This window comes from Staurois parvus, unplaced genomic scaffold (assembly GCF_062004578.1).
Source record: "Staurois parvus isolate SC_StPar_1 unplaced genomic scaffold, SC_StPar_1.0 ptg000469l, whole genome shotgun sequence".
In the NCBI taxonomy this organism is placed as follows: Eukaryota; Metazoa; Chordata; class Amphibia; order Anura; family Ranidae; genus Staurois; species Staurois parvus.
Genome location: NW_028318265.1, coordinates 1202803 through 1220770, shown reverse-complemented (window position 1 = coordinate 1220770; position 17968 = coordinate 1202803). Strand labels below are relative to the sequence as shown.

Below are 17968 nucleotides of genomic sequence, written 5' to 3'. Positions count from 1 at the left end.
GTCTGATCATCGGAGGAAAGCAGGCTGAGTTCTCACAGCTAGAGAACTGACTACCTGTGCTCTCATACTTAGTGTGGTTAGCTTTTAATAGGAAAGAAGAGGTACTTGCAGGAACACCAGGGAGATGTTGGGTTTACATATTCTTTAACTGTCAGCTATCACAGACTGGTTACTTGGCTCCAATTATGTGTCCAGCCCTGAACCAACAAGAGGCTTGTAAGCCATGGGGTTATGACCTATCACTGTACAGACTTGAAGAATGACTTAGAACCCCATTTATAAATCATTGGAAAAGACATTTATGCAGCACAGCACTGGCTTGACAAAATAACATTAAGCTCCACTTGCTTTGGAACTCTGAAGCAAGCAATGCTCCATTCATTCCAATGAATTATGAATGAGTCTGCAGTCTCAAGCAGAAATTAAATCCCTAGAGCACCTCAGAACCCACAGAAATCAGCCTGCATTTTATGAATGACTCATATTTTGCAAGCTGCAACATCCAGTCAAGTGTGGACAGTGGTATCCAATGATCTCCTCTAAAGGTTGGACGCTTTTTTTTTTTCTGTGTACTGGGTGATCACGTGTTTTGTACTGTTGTTTTACAGAAAAGCTTTGGCAAATCTAAAAGCCTATTTTAAAAAAAAATTAAAAAACAAAATAAAGGGTGGCCCATTTGGCACTAATATCAGACTCACCTATAATGGATTGCAAAATGTGGATGTGAGCCCACACTAGTATAATTCAAAAAAGGAATTTTGACTAAACTGTAAATTCAGTATCTCGGGAGTACAGTAGAGCACACTGGCTGGATATTCATAGACCCTGGGTTATAGGTAAGTACTTTCAGGTTATTGAACACTGACAAAGCTTTGCTGGACACACCCCCTCAACGTGCCTCTATACCCATACTGAACTCTCTGAGGCTTCACAGTTTTTTATCAAGCAATGCACAGTAAAAAAAAAGAACAGATCGAAGGGTGTCCTGTACAGTATTCCAAGATATGGAACTTAAAAGGTAAATAAAAATTCCTCTGGTCTTATTGTAGAGTACTGGACAAAAAATGGATATTCATAGACCCTGGGACACCTCCAAGCAATAATTAGAAAGGATGGACAACAACAAGACAATAGAACCATGTCAGCAGGCCAACAATAACAAAGGTCAACGGACCCAACTCATTCTGCTGTTGCATGAACCTTGCTATCAAAAGCTGCATCTCCAAAAGCTTGGACATCCACCTGGTAGAACTTGGAGAAGGTGTTAATTGAAGACCAGGTGGCAGCCTTGCAAAGCTGAGCAACATAGGCTTGATGTTAGGATACACAGCAAACACTCACCGATCAGTAGGAAGAAGTATGCAAAAGATTTTTTGGCCATACTTCTCTTTTGGATTACAGGAGTGTATTTACGAAGGGGGGGGGGGGTTGAAAAGTTCTTGGGTTGACCCCCTTCCAAGGATGTAACACCAATTTTGTTAGTGTAGTTGTAAAGAGTGTATTTCATATGAAATAAGGCCACTTTGGAGGATTAGAGCTCTATTTTCTCAATTGCTGCAGGTAACTGAATGAACCACGGCAGACGAAATTCGCAAGCACTGACCTAGGAGGCAACACAAATTTCCTCTTTCTGCAAAAGAAAATGCCAAAGGAAATTCATAAGCATACAATGGAAACATTGGGTGACCAATGCCCATCATGCTCAACAGTGAAGAAATGGTGTGAAAACTTTCAGTATGATGAATGTTCAAGCAAATATTCTGCAAGATCAGGAAGGCCCATCTCAGCAAATCTGCCACTGCAATCTTTCTGCAAGTGGATTTTTTGACTTTGGAAATGACAGAATCAGAGATACCCGTCTCTCAAGATCTTTCCGCAGTCATGCAATTAACACCAACAGCTGAGAAGGATGGAATAGGGGGATCCCAGGACAGAAGGTCTGGTCTGTTTGGAAGGGATTGTCTCTTAGAAATGTGACTGTCTAGGTATGTACCAGCTTGGTGCAATGAGAATCGCAGGTAGATTCTTCTCACTGTATTTTGAGGTGCAGTCGAGGCAGAATTCACACTGGAGGAAAGGTATATATTACCTAGAAAATGGTCCAGGGAATCATCAGAGCATCTGATGCCAGTGCTAGACTATCTTTGGTCCTGGCTACAAACAGGAGTAAGTTGTTGCTGTACCCGGAGGCCAGGATGTAATCATATGTAATTCTCTATTTCTGACAAAGGAGATTGAAGATGTTTGGATGAAGGGCCCATTCCCCTTGGTCCAAGTGGTAACAGCTGAGGTAATCCACCATCCACCAGCCCACTCCTGGGATGTGAACATTAGAAAGCTGGGCAGTGAGATGAGATGATTATACTTGCTTTATTAAGGCTGCCTGACTCCTGATACTCACTTGATAGCTGATATAGGCTATGGCTTCATCTAATTGTACCCTGATCAGGTCTAGTGATTCAGAGCTAGTTTTACTGCTCCAAGCTCTAAGATGTTGATGGGGAGCTTGGCTTCCTTGGGTGACCATGTTCCCTAAACTATGAATGATCAGAACACTCCTCCCCAGCCTGCAAGACTACTGCCCCATTGTCAAGGCTTAATTTAAATCCACCAAGCTAGGGAGTAAGGCTGGCCATACATTATACAATTGTCTTTAGATTTACCAAAACAATATAATATGAAGTTAAACCTAAATACTTTCAATTTGTTAACAATCAGGCAAGCCCTTGCACTACATAGTTGAAGGTAAATCTAAAGGAAACTGAACAAGAAAATGGTACAAAGGATGGTCAGCTTAAGGCAAGCCATAGATGATGTCATTTTCTTTTCCCATGGTTGCAGGAAAGAAAATCGCTTGATTTCCCTAAAGCCCTCTGTTGGCTGATGTCACTCCGTAGGTCCAGGCTCGGACCTAAAGACCTTACAACTTTACAGTTGGGATCCACCCAGGTGCCTGGACCAGCAGCTGGCTCAGCCTCTCAGTGATCCACTGAGAGCCTGAGCCAGCTGCTTCCACCCCCTCCACAGCCCGGCACTCCAGTGAGCACTGGAGGGGTAGAGCAGAAAGTCAGGTGACTCTGGCTCTCTGCAGACTGATGGTGTTTGTTCATTTTGTGGTCTTAGAGGTGACAGGGGACAGTTGCAGCTGGGACTGGTGCTGCAGCAATCTAGGCGAGTATGTATGTTTGTTTGTTTTTTCTATTTCTAGACTTCTCTTTTAAGACTGAGACAGCAGGTTCTACTGCTAGAACAGACCACATTTTAGTGAACTTTTTCTACCAGATAGACATTGGCAATGATTCTTGGAGGGGTGAAAATCTTTTCAGGGTTAACCCAAGCATCATAAATTTTCCATTCTATTGCATCATTAACTGGTGAATTGGAAATGTCATTTTTGACTTAGTAGTCGCTTAGCACCCAAACGGGGCATGTCGAGACAGAGGAAAATTAAGTGCAACAGCTGACAGCAGAAGTGAGATATCTACATTGGTAAAAATATTGTGTGAAGCTGTATCATCAGATGTATGAGAGACTGGGAATGAGAAATCTTTGGTGGCCTCTTCTAACATTGCCTCTGGGTCCTCTTCATTCCCCTCGAAGTCTACATCCTTTAGAGGAGGTATTTCACTTTCTGACACCAATAGAGGCGGTGGAGGTGGAGAAGAAGGACAGTGACGGCTGTATTAAAGCCGTCCAAGAAGTTCCAAGATAGTTGTCCAAGAAATTCTGACATAGTTGCAGAAAAATCTGACTTCAGATTGGCCGCTTGTTACATACCTGAAAAACTAAAATAGGGTCCTGCTCTGGTGCACGAGAAGGCTCGTCACTCTGAACAGTTTGAGTATTTTGCAAGCCTTCAGCATAGCAAACGTTTGCCTGAAGTTTTGCCATGGTTGCCTTTTTTGCCTGGTTTCTGCCATTGCCATCAGTGATGTATTCACTTATGCCCTATATTGCTCCGACCATAATGCAACAAAGTTCTAATGGCAAAAGGGCAGTAGGAAGTGTCTGAAAACCTTATGGAGGGCTCTGGGTGGAAGTGGTGGTAAGAGTATGACTTGTGGTGTGATGTGACACCTGGTCATCCACCCGTGACTAAACTATGAATGGTGGAATTTTAGGGTCAAATTTGAAAGATATACGCTAGACAAGTGAATCATTTTCAAACAATTTCTGGCTTCCCAAAAGTATAAACATAGAAAAACATTATTCAGGAAAACTGTAACAAGTGGGGCTACAATATGGATTCAGCACAAGGTAAATCTGTTTTACCTGTCCATGTCACTGGTACCTAATTGCTCTTCATGGATGGCATACCCCTGGAGTGATCTTCAGGGTCTGGGTTCCAGAGGATGGACCATGGCCCTTGATCTATATAGTACCCTGTGATTACAACATACATGCCGAGAGGCGTGTCCATGCAGAATTCAATGCCTGACGCAATAATACAGGCCGTCCATACAGCAAGGGGTCCAGGTACAAAGGTTTTACAGAGGCAGCATCAATCTGGATGCACTGCTTCTATTGTTGAATTAGAAGACAGTGAGAAATTGAGTGAAGAATCCGAAGTAAAATAATAAACTAGTGAAGCAAATTATTTTTCTGCAATGGAGAAGAAGTCTGTCACCTTAGAACACTAACAAAATACTGAGGTCTCATGGTGTACCATTATAGGGGTAAGCCACGAGTGTGTCCAGCAAAACTTTGCCAGTGCTAATCACCCAACAGTACCAGGCTATAACCCAGGGTCTATGGCTATCCAATAAAAGTGGAGAAAAATCTGGTGCTCGGAGGCATATAAACTCCAATAAAAAAGGGGGGAAGTACTGGAGCATAAATATCACATATACACAAGTTTATCATAAGCTTTTGCTCAGGCATACAGTTAGGTCAATATATATTTGGACACAGGCACAATTTTAAGTTTTTTCAGATATTGACCAAAACACATTCAGGCTATAGTTATATAATGGATATGGGCTGAAAGTGCACACCCTCAGGTTTAATTTGAGGGTATGTACTTCCAAATTGGAGGAAGGGTTTAGGAATTACACCTCTTAAGAGTAGCCATCCCCCCTTTTTCAAGGGACCAGAAGTAATTGGACAATTGAATCAAAACCGGTTTCATGGCCAGGTGTGGGCTACTCCGTTATTTCTTCATAAATTAAGCAGGTAGAAGGTCTGGAGTTGATTCTACGTGTGATGTTTGCATTTGGAATCTATTGCATGCGTTCAAAGGAGCTGTCCATGCAAGTGAAACAGGCCATCGTAAGGCTTCAAAAATGAAACAAATCCATCAGAGAGATAGCAGCAACATTAGGAGTGGCCAAATCAACAGTTTGGTACATTCTGAGGAGAAAGACCCACAAACAAAAAACAACTGAAGACAGCTGCAGTTAGAGCCTGGCAAAGCATCAGAAAGGCGGAAACCCAGTTTTTGGTAATGTCCATGGGTTCCAGACTTCAGGCAGTCATTGCAGTAAAGGATTCTCAACAAAATATTAAAAATGAACATTTTATTTATAATTATATTCACTTGTTCAATTACTTTTGGTCCCTTGAAAAAGGGGGGATGGCTACTTGTAAGAGCTGTAATTCCTAAACCCTTCCTCCAATTTGGATGTACATACCCTCAAATTAAACCTGAGAGTGTGCACTTTCCACCCATATCCATTATAGAACTATAGCTTGAATATGTTTTGGTAAACACCAGAAAAAAACTAAAATTTTGCCTGTGTCCAAACATATATGGACCTAACTGTATATAGTAGTAGCACGTGACAGACACATATACCATATAGTATACATAAAGATGTATAAAGTCTATAAAGTATGGGATAGGCGTAATATAGCGGCAGCCATCCTTAGCAGCAGGGCCAGCTCTGTGTGCAAAGATCAGGAGAGAAAAGGAACAGGAGGTACAGTATGTAACAGTAACGTTTAAAACACTCACAAGAACAAGGATAAAAATAAGCCCATCTTTGTTAGGATGTGAGACCACTCTTAATCTGTCCTGTAAGGTACAGCCAGTATGTCAAGATGACAGCAGGATGGTGAAGCCGTGGGTTCAGTGTAAAGGATCTTCCATGGGTATGGAGGTGTAATGGAGCCAATCAACGGCATCTGTTCTGGAAGAAGCCGCACTACCAGCGTCGAACGCACCGGCGGAAGTGACGTCACCGGAAGTCTCAGAGGGTCAGGTGTCGGAGATGCACAGAAACAACAGGCTACAAGCTCGGAGCGTCTAGCTCCTTCTACGGGTCTGTAGTGTGGCTTCTTCCAGGAACAGACACCATTGATCGGCTCCATTGTACCTCCATACCTAAGGAAGATCCTTTACACTGCACCCACGGCTTCACCATCCTGCTGTCACCTTGACATACTGGAAGTACCCTACAGAATGGATTAAGAGTAGTCTCACATCCTAATACAGATGAGCTTATTTTTATTCTTGTCCTTGTGAGTGTTTTTATTCCTACGAATGAAACGTTACTGTTACGTACTGCACCTATCTTGGCGCCTCCTGTTCCTTTTCTCTCCTGATCTATGACTATCCAGCCTATGTCTTGTACTGTAAGATAAGGATATACAATTACAGCAGTTTTTTGGGGGATCGGCGTACCAATTATAAATACTGCACACTTTCAATAACTATTATCTGATATTAAATTCTGATTTGAGTCACATTTTACATGTGTCTTAATATACTCTCCCTCTCAGTGTATAGAGCATTGAGAAATAAGACACAGGGTAAACCACACTCAGGCAGCCCATTGAAGAGTTAATTTTTTTTTTTTTTGTTGAAAAAGCAGGTTGAACGGAAATAAATGACTCTATTCCCCTATCCACATGCGTGATGTGGATGGGGGAATTCCTCCCTGCTGAGCTACTGTATTCCGAAAGAGGGAAGACTTTCTCGCAGTCAGAACACACTGATCAGCGCTGCAAATCTGACAGGGCAGTTGTAGAGAAGTCGATTGGTAGATCGACTTCTGTACAACCTCCCTGCCGACACATGGATCATAATTTGGCCTGCCCCTGCTGAACCAGACAAATTTTGATCCGTGTATGGCTGACTTTAGCTTAGAATATGTACTCAGTCTCAGCAAAATGATAGTATAATAAGAATACAAAATCACTGTGCAGCAACAATAAGCAGAACACAGCTAAGGCTGCCCCACGTACGGATGTAGCTACACAGAAGCCACATATTTAAAATGTTACTCTCAGTGAGAGGAGTTTTTACAATAAGATGATCATGTTCACATAAAAAGACTAGAGATTCCATTAAAAGGCAATCCTCATATAAATGTGTATAATTATGTTGGAGGTTTGCTCTGTAATTCATCCAGCAGTCAAACTAATAATTTGAAAACTCAGCAATCAGATTCTCATCATACAGCAGATACAGAGAAATGATTGGTGGCGTCGTCAGCAGGGGGTGAATATTTTGTTAGAGGACTGCGGAAGGTTGTGCACAGAACATGGACTGAACGCTGTTATTACAGATAAATACACCACTCACAGTTTTGCCTTGCAGACCCTGCGGTGTTACGGGTTGAAGAGCCAATCCCGCTGGCACTGACCTTCTGTCAGGAACGAGGCCCAGCTGTAGAAACACAACATTTCCTTGTCAAAGTGACTGCCAACTCCTCAGAAAACAAATCCAAGAGATTCAGGAGTAGGAAATTGAGCACAGTTACATGTTATTTTCAGGAGACTATATTCAGAAAGATAGAAAACTCTAGTTACTTCACAGGTTAGGAAGTCATGATCTATACACTAACATGAAAGGAGTATTATGGTACAAATACAAAAGCCTGTGGTAGATTGACAAAGCACAATGTTTTACTCATTAGCGCCCCTTTTTTCAGTCTTCACATCCAGTATGATCTACTACAGGGTAACTAAATATTATAAGTCATTCATGTGGAGGCTGCAGCAAGACACCAGGGGACACATGATGGGCCACAGAACCTGCTCAAGGATTGTATGCAGCCTGTGTTTTCTGACATTGTCACTTTTTTCAATGCACTTGAGAAAAACTGTATAAAATTGTTTAGAAAAGCCTCTGTTAACCAAAAGAGCAAGACTAGACAGTGGGTGTGTCAACCAAAGTGAGTGTGACTACAGAGTTAAAGGCACGCCATGTATCTGCCTGGCATTCTGCAGCTTCAATTGGGAGCTGAGAGATGCAAACGGACCACAGCGGCACAGATGTGCTTATGTGGACTGGCAGAATCAGCAGTTATTTCTAAATAACTACCAGACTGGAATATAATAAAGACACATACCCAAGAGTCACTATAGGTAGATGAATGTGTTTCAATTTAAGATAAAATTCTGTATTCAGCCTGTCTAAACCCATTTAAAGACCATGAAACTGAATATTAGAGTAAAGATGAGGTCAACCCTACAGTGCATCATGGGGATCTTTCTATCCATTCCATCTATAAAGGTCAGGATTAAGATTTTAGACTCTCATGAGAAATCGTAACTCACATTTATAAAAGCTGTTCTATCTATTTACAGATACATTTAGACTATTTATGAAGTCTCATGCCTTTTTCTCCAACAATTTTGCCAAGAATTGTGACTTACTGTAAATTCATACTATTGAGTACAATACAGGACACAGAGTTTGCACTCATGGCCCGTGGGTTAAACACTGCTACCTTCTAGTGATTGGATACTGGCAAAAACCTTTGCTAGGGCCATCTTCACTCCTTATTTCTATAACCCCACAGATTTTGTAAAGCTCCAGTTTATCAGCAAGCAATAAGTAGGGATTAAGGCACAGAGGAGAGGGACATGTGTCCTGCACTGTTCTCCAAGATAATAAATTTACAGGACATAGAACTTGTATTCACAGATAAGATGTACCCAAGCAATAAAACCAAGGGTGGGCAACACCATGGAAACACAGAACTGCCAACAGGCCCACAAGAAGCACAAACATTTAAAGAACCTGAACAGGGTTCTCAGATTACAGCCCAAAGCACCTTGCGGCTGAAGCTCACAACAGCCAAGACCTAAACATCCACCTGGTAGAACTTGGAAATTGTGCAATCAGAGGACCAAGATGGAGGCCTTGCAAATCTGGAACATAGATGCTTGATGCTGAAAAGTCCAAGAGACACCAACAACCCTGGTGGAATGGACCCTGATGGGAAAGGGAGGAAACATCTCTTTAAAAGGCAAGTTCACCTTTTCAGTAAAAAAAGAAAAGGGTGAACACCATACACGCTCCCCACCTCCCCTGGTCCCTGCTGTACTTATCTTCGTGGATGATGAGCTGTCAGTGTCCACACAGCCACTGCAGCGATCCAGTGATTTGAAGTAATCGTTCCCCTCTGTCTTCTTTCTGCAACGCTTTCAAGATCAGAATGATCATGATTGATCGGCATCAGCACAAAACATTGCTCTGATCCTTCCCGGAAAGGCGGCAGAAAGAAGAGGGAGAAGAGTACAGATTTCACATCTTTGGTCTGCTGCACTAACTATCCTTTGAAGAAGGTAAGCCCTAAAAATCAGCTGTCTGATCCACCTGGCAAGAGTGAAGACGGAAGCAAGGTGTCCTCTATGAGTACCTGCAAGTAGAACAAAAAGAGATTCAGTCTTGCGAAAGGGGGCCATGGCAGCAAAGTGGATGATGACAGTCCTTATCACATCTAAACAATGTAAGGTAATTTACTTGTCATGTTCTGTAGCAGGACATAAGGAAAGGAGGATGATGTCCTCATTCAGGTAGAAAAAGAGGAGACCACGTTGGGTAAATGAAAGGTTTTGGTATCAAAAGCACCATGTCCAAAACAGAAAAAGGCGGTTTACTAGAGAAAGCTACTAACTCAGAAACACTCCTAACAGATGCGAGGGCAACCTTAAGGGTGAGGTATTCCAACAGTATGTCTCTAATTTCTTCTAAGGTGGGTCTCTGAAGAGCAGCGAGAACCAGGCTGAGATTCCAAGGTGACACAGGAGGTTGAATTGGAGGAGTTTTATGAGGAAGGAGAAAAGGTATAGCAAGGAACGAGGTTACTGGAAAAGGATAAATAAGGCAGAAACCTGACCCTATACTCAGGGCCAGACACTGGTCAAGACCAGACTGAAGAAAGACCTAAATAACAGATCGAGGATTCGGCCTTTTGTCCTTCCACCATACAAAGTAAGCATCCAATGTACAAAGAAATCTTGCGGGAGATGGATTTTCTTGCTCTGTGTAGGGTGGGAATAACCACATTAAAGATACTCCATCCTTTAGGACCTGGGTATTAATAGCCATTCTGTTAAAAGCAGCAACTAAGAAGCAGGATGGAACAAGGAAGAGGCCAAGACGTCTGAGTATGTCTGTGTATGACATTCTTATAGACCAATCTGGTGCAATGAGAATCACCAGAACCATTTCCTCTATCTTGCACTGCAGTCAAGGGAGGATCTATATTTGAGGAAAGGCATAAAAAAGCTTCAATTGAGTCCAAAAATCTACTGCAAAGGCTAGATCCCTGGTTTTGGCCTTGAACTTGTTCAGTTTGTTGTTGAACCTGGAGACCAAAAATGTTTGCATCATTTTTTCCCCACCTTAGACAGATTCTCGGGGTGCAGAGAACAATATCCTGGGTCTAGGTGTCGATGGTTCAGCAAGTTAACCTGTCAACTGTCCACTCTCAGAATGTGAACAGCCGAGAAAGTTAGCATGTATGTTTCAGCACATGAAAATATTATACTTGTTTCTTTTAGGACTGCTAAGTGTCTCTGGTGTTTCCTTGATGGTTTATGCAGGCCACAGCTGTGGTACTATCTGACTTACTCTGACTGAGTGACCTTTATAAAAGGAAGGCCCAATGGTGTAGAGACAATAAGATGGCTCTCAATTTCAAAATGTTGATAGGGAGTTTAGACTACTGCAGGCACCATATCCCCTGGAAAGTCGGAGTTGTAAGAGTCCACCCTGTAAGACTAGCATCTGTCGTTAACTTGTTCCAAGTTCTTTGAAGGAATGCCTTTCATAATTACACCATGCTAGGAACATTTGGCTGAGTAGAAGCATTGGGTGAGCCACGGACTGGATTTGCTTGTTCCACGTCTTGAGGATTTTGGATTGAATGGGTTTGGAGTGAAAATGGGCAAAGACAAATGCCTCAAAGGAGGCCACCATGAGGCCCAGAAAACTCATGCAGAATCAAATCGAGGGGAGTCATTGTGACCTGAGGGTCTGAGAGCTGGACTCTATTGAGTCATGAATCTTGCTTGAGCTGTGTCCAAGATTAGATCCAGGTACTCCAGATGGTGTGAGGGCTGGAGGGCAGACTTGACTAAACTTCCAAAGGTTTGAAAAAACTGGATAGTCTTCTGGAAATTGGGCAGACAAGGACCAGACTGAGAAGTCCTTCTGCAGAAGGTCTTTCAGATAACCTGTGACATGAATGCCTTGGGTTTGTGGAGGAGCAAGAAGTGGAGCAAGCACGTTTGTAAACAATCCAGGTACAAAGGGGCATGCCTGAATGGTAGTTCCACAAACTGGAAGTGCTGGTCTTCCACAGCAAAAAGTAAAAAGTGATGATGACCAGGGAAAATGGGAATATGGAGAGTGGTATCTTGCATGTGTGAAGAAATACATTTCGTAGATTCCATCCAAAATTTTGGTACACAAGAAAATCTATTTAGTCCAGTACTTTACTAAGTCCAGTACTGGGCAGATACCCCCACTTGGCTTTGAGATTGTAAATACAGTAGGTTTGCACAGAAACCTTGAAACAGTTCTTCCGTAAGAACTGGTACAACCACTCCTTGTACCTGAAGTTGGTGCAAGACTGTCATTAAATCTTCCTTTTTTTTGGTCGGAGGCTGGCACACTGGAAGGCACAATGTGAGGAGGAGCAGAGATGAAACTTTATTTCAAACCCCATTTGAAATGACAGATTTGACCCAGAGGTGTGGGACGTCCCGAATCCAGAGTGAGACAAATACCAAAAGACATTCCCCCACTCTGAGAAGTGGGGAGGTCCTTCATTGTGAAGGATTCTGGGAAGACTTGGTGGGGTTGGTGATCCAGCTTTTAGCCACAAATTCTGCACATAAGATAAGAGATTCTTGAGACATGGGAAATTACATTCTCAAGAACCTCAACACTAAACAAGAAGGCTGAAGCTGTATGTGTTGTAAGAGAACAAGGTTCTTTAACCACAGTTTCCTGTTCATGTTCATGAGTCTTGACCAGTTCTGACAAATAGACATGGCAGCAATTGCTGGACACAGAGTTGGAAATGCAAGAACAAATAAAGACTTTAATATGGCTTCAAAACAAATATCAACAGAATTCTAAAGGGAAGCAACTTTAATAGGGACTGTGAAGTGTTCATTGAAAACGGATATACAGGTTCTGCTACTAGAATAAACCATTTCTTCTTAAAATTCCTTTCTATAGAATAAATGTCAGCATAAGCTTAGGAGAAGCAAAAACCTTTTCAAGGCTGAGCCAGTCCTCAAGGTGCACGTATAGAAGCCTTTTTAGACTCAGCCAATCTCTTAGTACCCATAAGTATCTGTTTTGACTGTGGAGAATAAAGTACTGTTAGGCAGAGACTAGTGTGCAGGGCATCAATTAGTGTTTCCACAGTGGAAAGCATTTGGCACTAAACTATAGCTTGTACCTTACAGGCTAAGGGGAAGGGAGCTGCCTCTGCTATAAAATCAATAACCTCAATACCTGAACAGGGTAGGAAGGAAAGAGGGTAAGTAGTGTTTTTGGCTTCTGGAAACCAAAGATTCTGCAAGTGCCAAGGGTTTTCAAAAGAATTCAGACATAAGGCAAGAGAAATCTGCTTTTATTAGTCAGGCTCCATGGTTAATATCTGAGAGGGAGCTAGAGACAGTTGAGGGGAATGGTGTCATAATAGGACATTGTTCCAGGGCAACCAATAGCTATGACATTGAGCAGTGCTCTATGTTTCCTGTAGTCCATCAGAATGCTAACGGGTCCTTCTCTCCAAAGTTTCTTGCACCTGTGATCTGCCATTGAAAGGCAGGGGATCCCCAGTGGGATAATCACAGTTCAAGAGTGTGGTATGTATAGAGTTTTACATGTCCAGAAAGGAGTTGCTATAACCCAGGCACTGATGGAGTTCCTGTGGCCGTGTCTCTGTAGAAAATGGTAGCTAGAATGTGGCAATGTATTGCATGTATTCTTGATGAACGGGTTTGCAGAAAAACATCATCTGGCAGGTGTGACACTGTTACCCTCTCCAGATAGAAGTGGGGGACAAACAGCAAATTTAATAATTTTCATGCTGAAGAGTGTTAAAATCACTAAAAATGGCAGGGGTTACCACAGTAAAGTGAATATTCTGCCCACTAACCTGCATATTAGGTCTTTCGAATAGAGTTAATAAAAGCCAGGAACTGGTGTTATCTTACAAGGGAACCATATCTTACGTTATCCACAATGTTGGCCTAATAAAAGTCCAGGCTTCACCCGTCATGGTGGGAATACCAACGAGGGGTCTTCAGGGTCTGGAACCATAGAAATGGACCTAGACCCTTGACCTGTATAGCACTTTGCAGATAACTTCACATTGTGCACTGCATGCCAAGGTGAGTGGCTGTTGCAAGATCCAGTGCCTGAAGCAGTCATTAAAAGCCAGTCTCACACAGTGGGGTCCAGGTACAGTCCCCAAGGTATAAGCGAAGGATAACCAATCAAAGAACTGCTAGGTAGTGGCAAGTAGAAGTCAGATATCTGGCAGAGTTATATGGCTATGTTCTGGGGGCGGCCTGGCAAACATTTTTGTCAGTGTCCAATTACCTGAAGGTAGCAGCATGTAACTCATGGTCTATGAATACAAGTGCTTTGTCCTGTCCAATTGTCCTACATTGTTACATTGTCCTGTTCTGTCACATATTGCTTTTTTCAGGCTACTGAAGTTCTGCTTGTGCTCTCCAAATAAAAGGCATAATAATGGAAACACTTGTTTGGTGTTTAGGAAAACTGGTACGTTTACAGAAACTTTCTCCTATCACTTAATAACTAATCTAAAATTGATAGAATTGCACAATAGAGGCAACCTATTATAAAAGGAAGCATAATATGAAGTGGTTACCTTGCTGGTCTGAGCTTTGGGTCTGCGGTCTATTGTCAGGTCTCCACGCTGAACTGGTGAAGATACTTCTGACCTGTAGGCCCGGTGTGGAGAATACGTGTGATAACCAGAGATAGAGCCATGCGACGGGGACATGGGAATGGAGTGCAGGGTCTGGTCGGATATATGAACCATGGTTTTTGGGCTGGTCAGAGAAGAGTGCCTCCGTAGAGTTGTCTGCTTATTATAAAATTGTCTTTGCTGCCATTCATACAGTTGCCACATTGTATCATCACGTATAGACCTCCTCTTCTCATCAGTTGTGGCGCTTACAGGAACCATCGTTCGGTCATATCCCATCCCAGCTGTGCTACACACACTTTCTGGCCGTGTCTTCAGATTGCGTGGCAATGTCTTATAGCCTTCCGGATAGCGTGGAACAACCTGAGCCCGATAACTCGGCATATTTCTGGGCAACGTCTGATATGACAAGACTCTAAACAAACACAAATGTACAATCATGGAATAATGTTTTAATCAAGTCTGCACCAGATAGAAGATAATCAGGCCTGAGTGTAAAGTGTTTGTTATTCCAACATTTCATATTTCTGATATGTGTCTGTTTAACCATATATTTGTAATAAAATGTATCCTGTTTCCTTTGCGTAAAATGAAGGGGATGATCAGCGCAAAACTGTACAAAGTCCTGGGCTATCCTGGTGTGGGGTGCTGGTGGTGTTGTGGATGAACTTGGGTTGGCCCGTATGGGACTAAGGGCAATGCTTCTAACAAGTACTGTAGCAGACTCTGTAGGGTGAGAGAAGGAGAAGAAGAAGAGCCTCTAAGTGCAGCATATCATTTTAATAAGGCTGAAAGGTAAAAGCACTCACATGGTTGAGGTTAACATAGGCATAAAAAACCGTAGTAGGTTGTAACATCGGTCAGACGGGTGTACAGCTGTCATCAGAACAGAGGATGGTGTAGTCGGCTGCTTGATAAAGGAGCGCACTTCCGCCTTTGCAGGCCAGCGCATGCTCCGAAACGCGTCGCAGTGCATTCTGGGTATCTGACATCATCATGGACACGTCGCAGCTGTGTTCCACCCGGCTCTGAAGGGAGGACGTGTACGCTGGCCGGCTTCTCAGCTGTTCCCTTCCAGCCACCACGCTACTCCAGCGGCACGCTGACTACACCATCCTCCATTCTAATGACAGCTTTTCACCCTGTACACCTATCTGACCGATGTTACAACCTACTACGGTTTTTTACGCTTATATTAACCTCAACCATGTGAGTGCTTTTACCTTTCAACCTTATTAAAGTGATATGCTGCACTTAGAGGCGCTTCTTCTCCTTCTCTCTTCCTTTGTGTAAAATACCTAGTGTATCTACCAGTCCCTCCTGCACAGCTCTTCACCAAGACTCCACCCCCCCCTTTCCCCATAGACTCCACCCCCAGCACTCACAAAGCCCCTTATACAGCTGAGAACAGAGGTCATGTGATATATATATCCACCCAAACACACAATAAAAAGTCTACACACCCCTGTTAAAATGTTAGGTTTCTGTGATGTGAAAAAAAATTAGACAAAGATAAATCATTTCAGAACTTTTTTCACCTTTAATGTGACCTATAAACTGTACAACTCAAAACAAACCGAAATCTTTTGGGGGGGAGTAAACATAAAAAACTAAAATAATGTGGTTGCATAAGTGTGCACACCCTTTTATAACTGGGGATGTAGCTGTGTTCAGAATTAAGCAATCACATTCAAAATCATGTTAAATAGGAGGCCGTACACACCTGCCATCATTTAAAGTGCCTCTGATTAACCACAAATAAAGTTCAACTGTTCTAGTAGGTCTTTCCTGACATTTTCTTAGTCGCATCCTATAGCAAAAACCATGGTCCGCTGACAGCTTCCAAAGCATTAGAGGGATCTCATTGTTAAAAATATCAGTCAGGAGAAGGGTACAAAAAAATTTTCAAGGCATTATAAATATCATGGAACACAGTGCAGACAGTCATCATCAAGTGGAGAAAATATGGGGCAATAGTGGCATTACCAATAACTAGATGCCACTCCAAAATTGATGAAAAGATGAAAAGAAAAGTGGTCTGGGAGGCTGCGAGGCCTACAACAACATTAAAGGAGCTGCAGGAATATCTGGCAAGTATTGGCTGTGTGGTACTGTGACAATCTCCCGTATTCTTCATATATCTGGGCTATGGGGTAGAATGGCAAGTTGGAAGCCTTTTCTTACGAAGAAAAACATCCAAGCCCGGATAAATTTTGCAAAAACACATCTAAAGTCTTCCAAAAGCATGTGGGAAAATGTGTTATGGTCTGATGAAACCAAGGTTGAACTTTTTGGCCATAATTCAAAAAGATATGGTTGGCGCAAAAACAACACTGCACATAACCAAAAGAACACCATACCCATAGTGAAGCATGGTGGTGGCAGCATCATGCTTTGGGGCTGTTTTTCTTCAGCTGGAACTGCGGCCTTAGTCAAGGTAGAGGGAATTATGAACAGTTCCAAATACCAGTCAATATTGGCATAAAACCTTCAGGCTTCTGTTAGAAAGTTGAACAAGAAGAGGAACTTAATCTTTCAGCATGACTACGACCCAAAGTATACATCCAAATCAACAAAGGAATGGCTTCAACAGAAGATGAAAGTTTTGGAATGACCCAGCCAGAGCCCAGACCTGAATCCGATCGAAAATCTGTGGGGTGATCTGAAGAAGGCTGTGCACAGGAGATGCCCTCGCAAATTGCAAGGAAGAGTGGGCAAATATTGCCAAGTCAAGATGTGTCATGCTGATAGACTCATACCCAAAAAGACTGAGTGCTGGAATAAAATAAAAAGGTGCTTCAACAAAGTATTACTTTAAGGGTGTGCACACTTATGCAACCATATTATTTTAGTTTTGTATTTTTACTTCCCTCCACCTAAAAGATTTCAGTTTGTTGTTCAACTGAGTTGTACAGTTTATAGGCTACATTAAAGGTGGAAAAAATACCGAAACGATTTATCTTGGTTTCATTTTTTTACATCACAGAAACCTGTCATTTTAACAGGGGTGTGTAGACTTTTTTTATCCACTGTATATATAAAGGTTGTTTTACAAGGTAAGGTTTCACATATACTTTAAAGATCTCTAGTCATTCTAACCATCCAGAATTATCACTAAACTTTGAAAAAATTTTCACATTTTAAAAAGTTCTGGATGTAGAGTGGGGGAAAATGGCTCTAGATTTGTGGTGTGCTATAACCCAGTGGTTCTGGATGTACAGCTGGATAAAAGGCTGTATATTTAGGCTGTACTATGCTTTAAACTCTAAGGCAAACTTTTTTTTTTTTTAGTTTTGGATACAGTGGAGATGGATTATTACACCCGTCAGTTTTTATTGCTATCTGTGCCATCGATAAGGAGTTTCACTCTCTCTGTTTGTCCTGTTTACGATTATCGTTGAACGTGAGAGTAAAGAAACATCCCAAATTTTGAGTTGTCCCCGCAAAAGTAATAGAGGGGGAATCTTCCACTGGGGACACTAGTTCTTGTGACATCGAGGTACGTAGGGAATTCCCTTAATTTTCAGGGATTTTCCTCACTTTCTGTTTGGCTTTGGACAGGAAGTGAAGGGAAATCTCCACAATGGGACAGGTGGCAAAAAAAAAAAAAAAATCTGACTCTATCAAAAATTAAAAACAAACATTATGCCTATATTTCTACTTCAACCGCTTCAAAACAGGCCCATTCTGACATTTCTCTCATTCATGTAAACATCTGCGTTTTTTTGCTGGAAGTGGTATGACAGAAAAAGGTCTGCCGATCGGCATCCGATCATCGGTTTGTTAGTACAGGATTCGCCCTCCCCAAGCTC

The 17968-nt window shown here is 42.2% G+C and overlaps 1 protein-coding gene across 12 annotated transcripts in view; it reads right to left on the bottom strand.

The window, feature by feature from the left end:
• The window catches only part of PLEKHA5 (pleckstrin homology domain containing A5), a 213779-nt gene that overhangs the window by 81690 nt on the left and 114121 nt on the right, over positions 1-17968 (bottom strand). For all 12 annotated transcript variants that reach the window (XM_089689103.1, XM_089689100.1, XM_089689104.1 and 9 more), the window contains 2 exons: positions 14097-14571; positions 7526-7609 (listed from right to left, as the gene is read on the bottom strand). In XM_089689103.1, coding sequence (XP_089545229.1) covers positions 7526-7609; positions 14097-14571 — 559 coding nt within the window. The remainder of the gene's footprint in view (positions 1-7525; positions 7610-14096; positions 14572-17968) is intronic.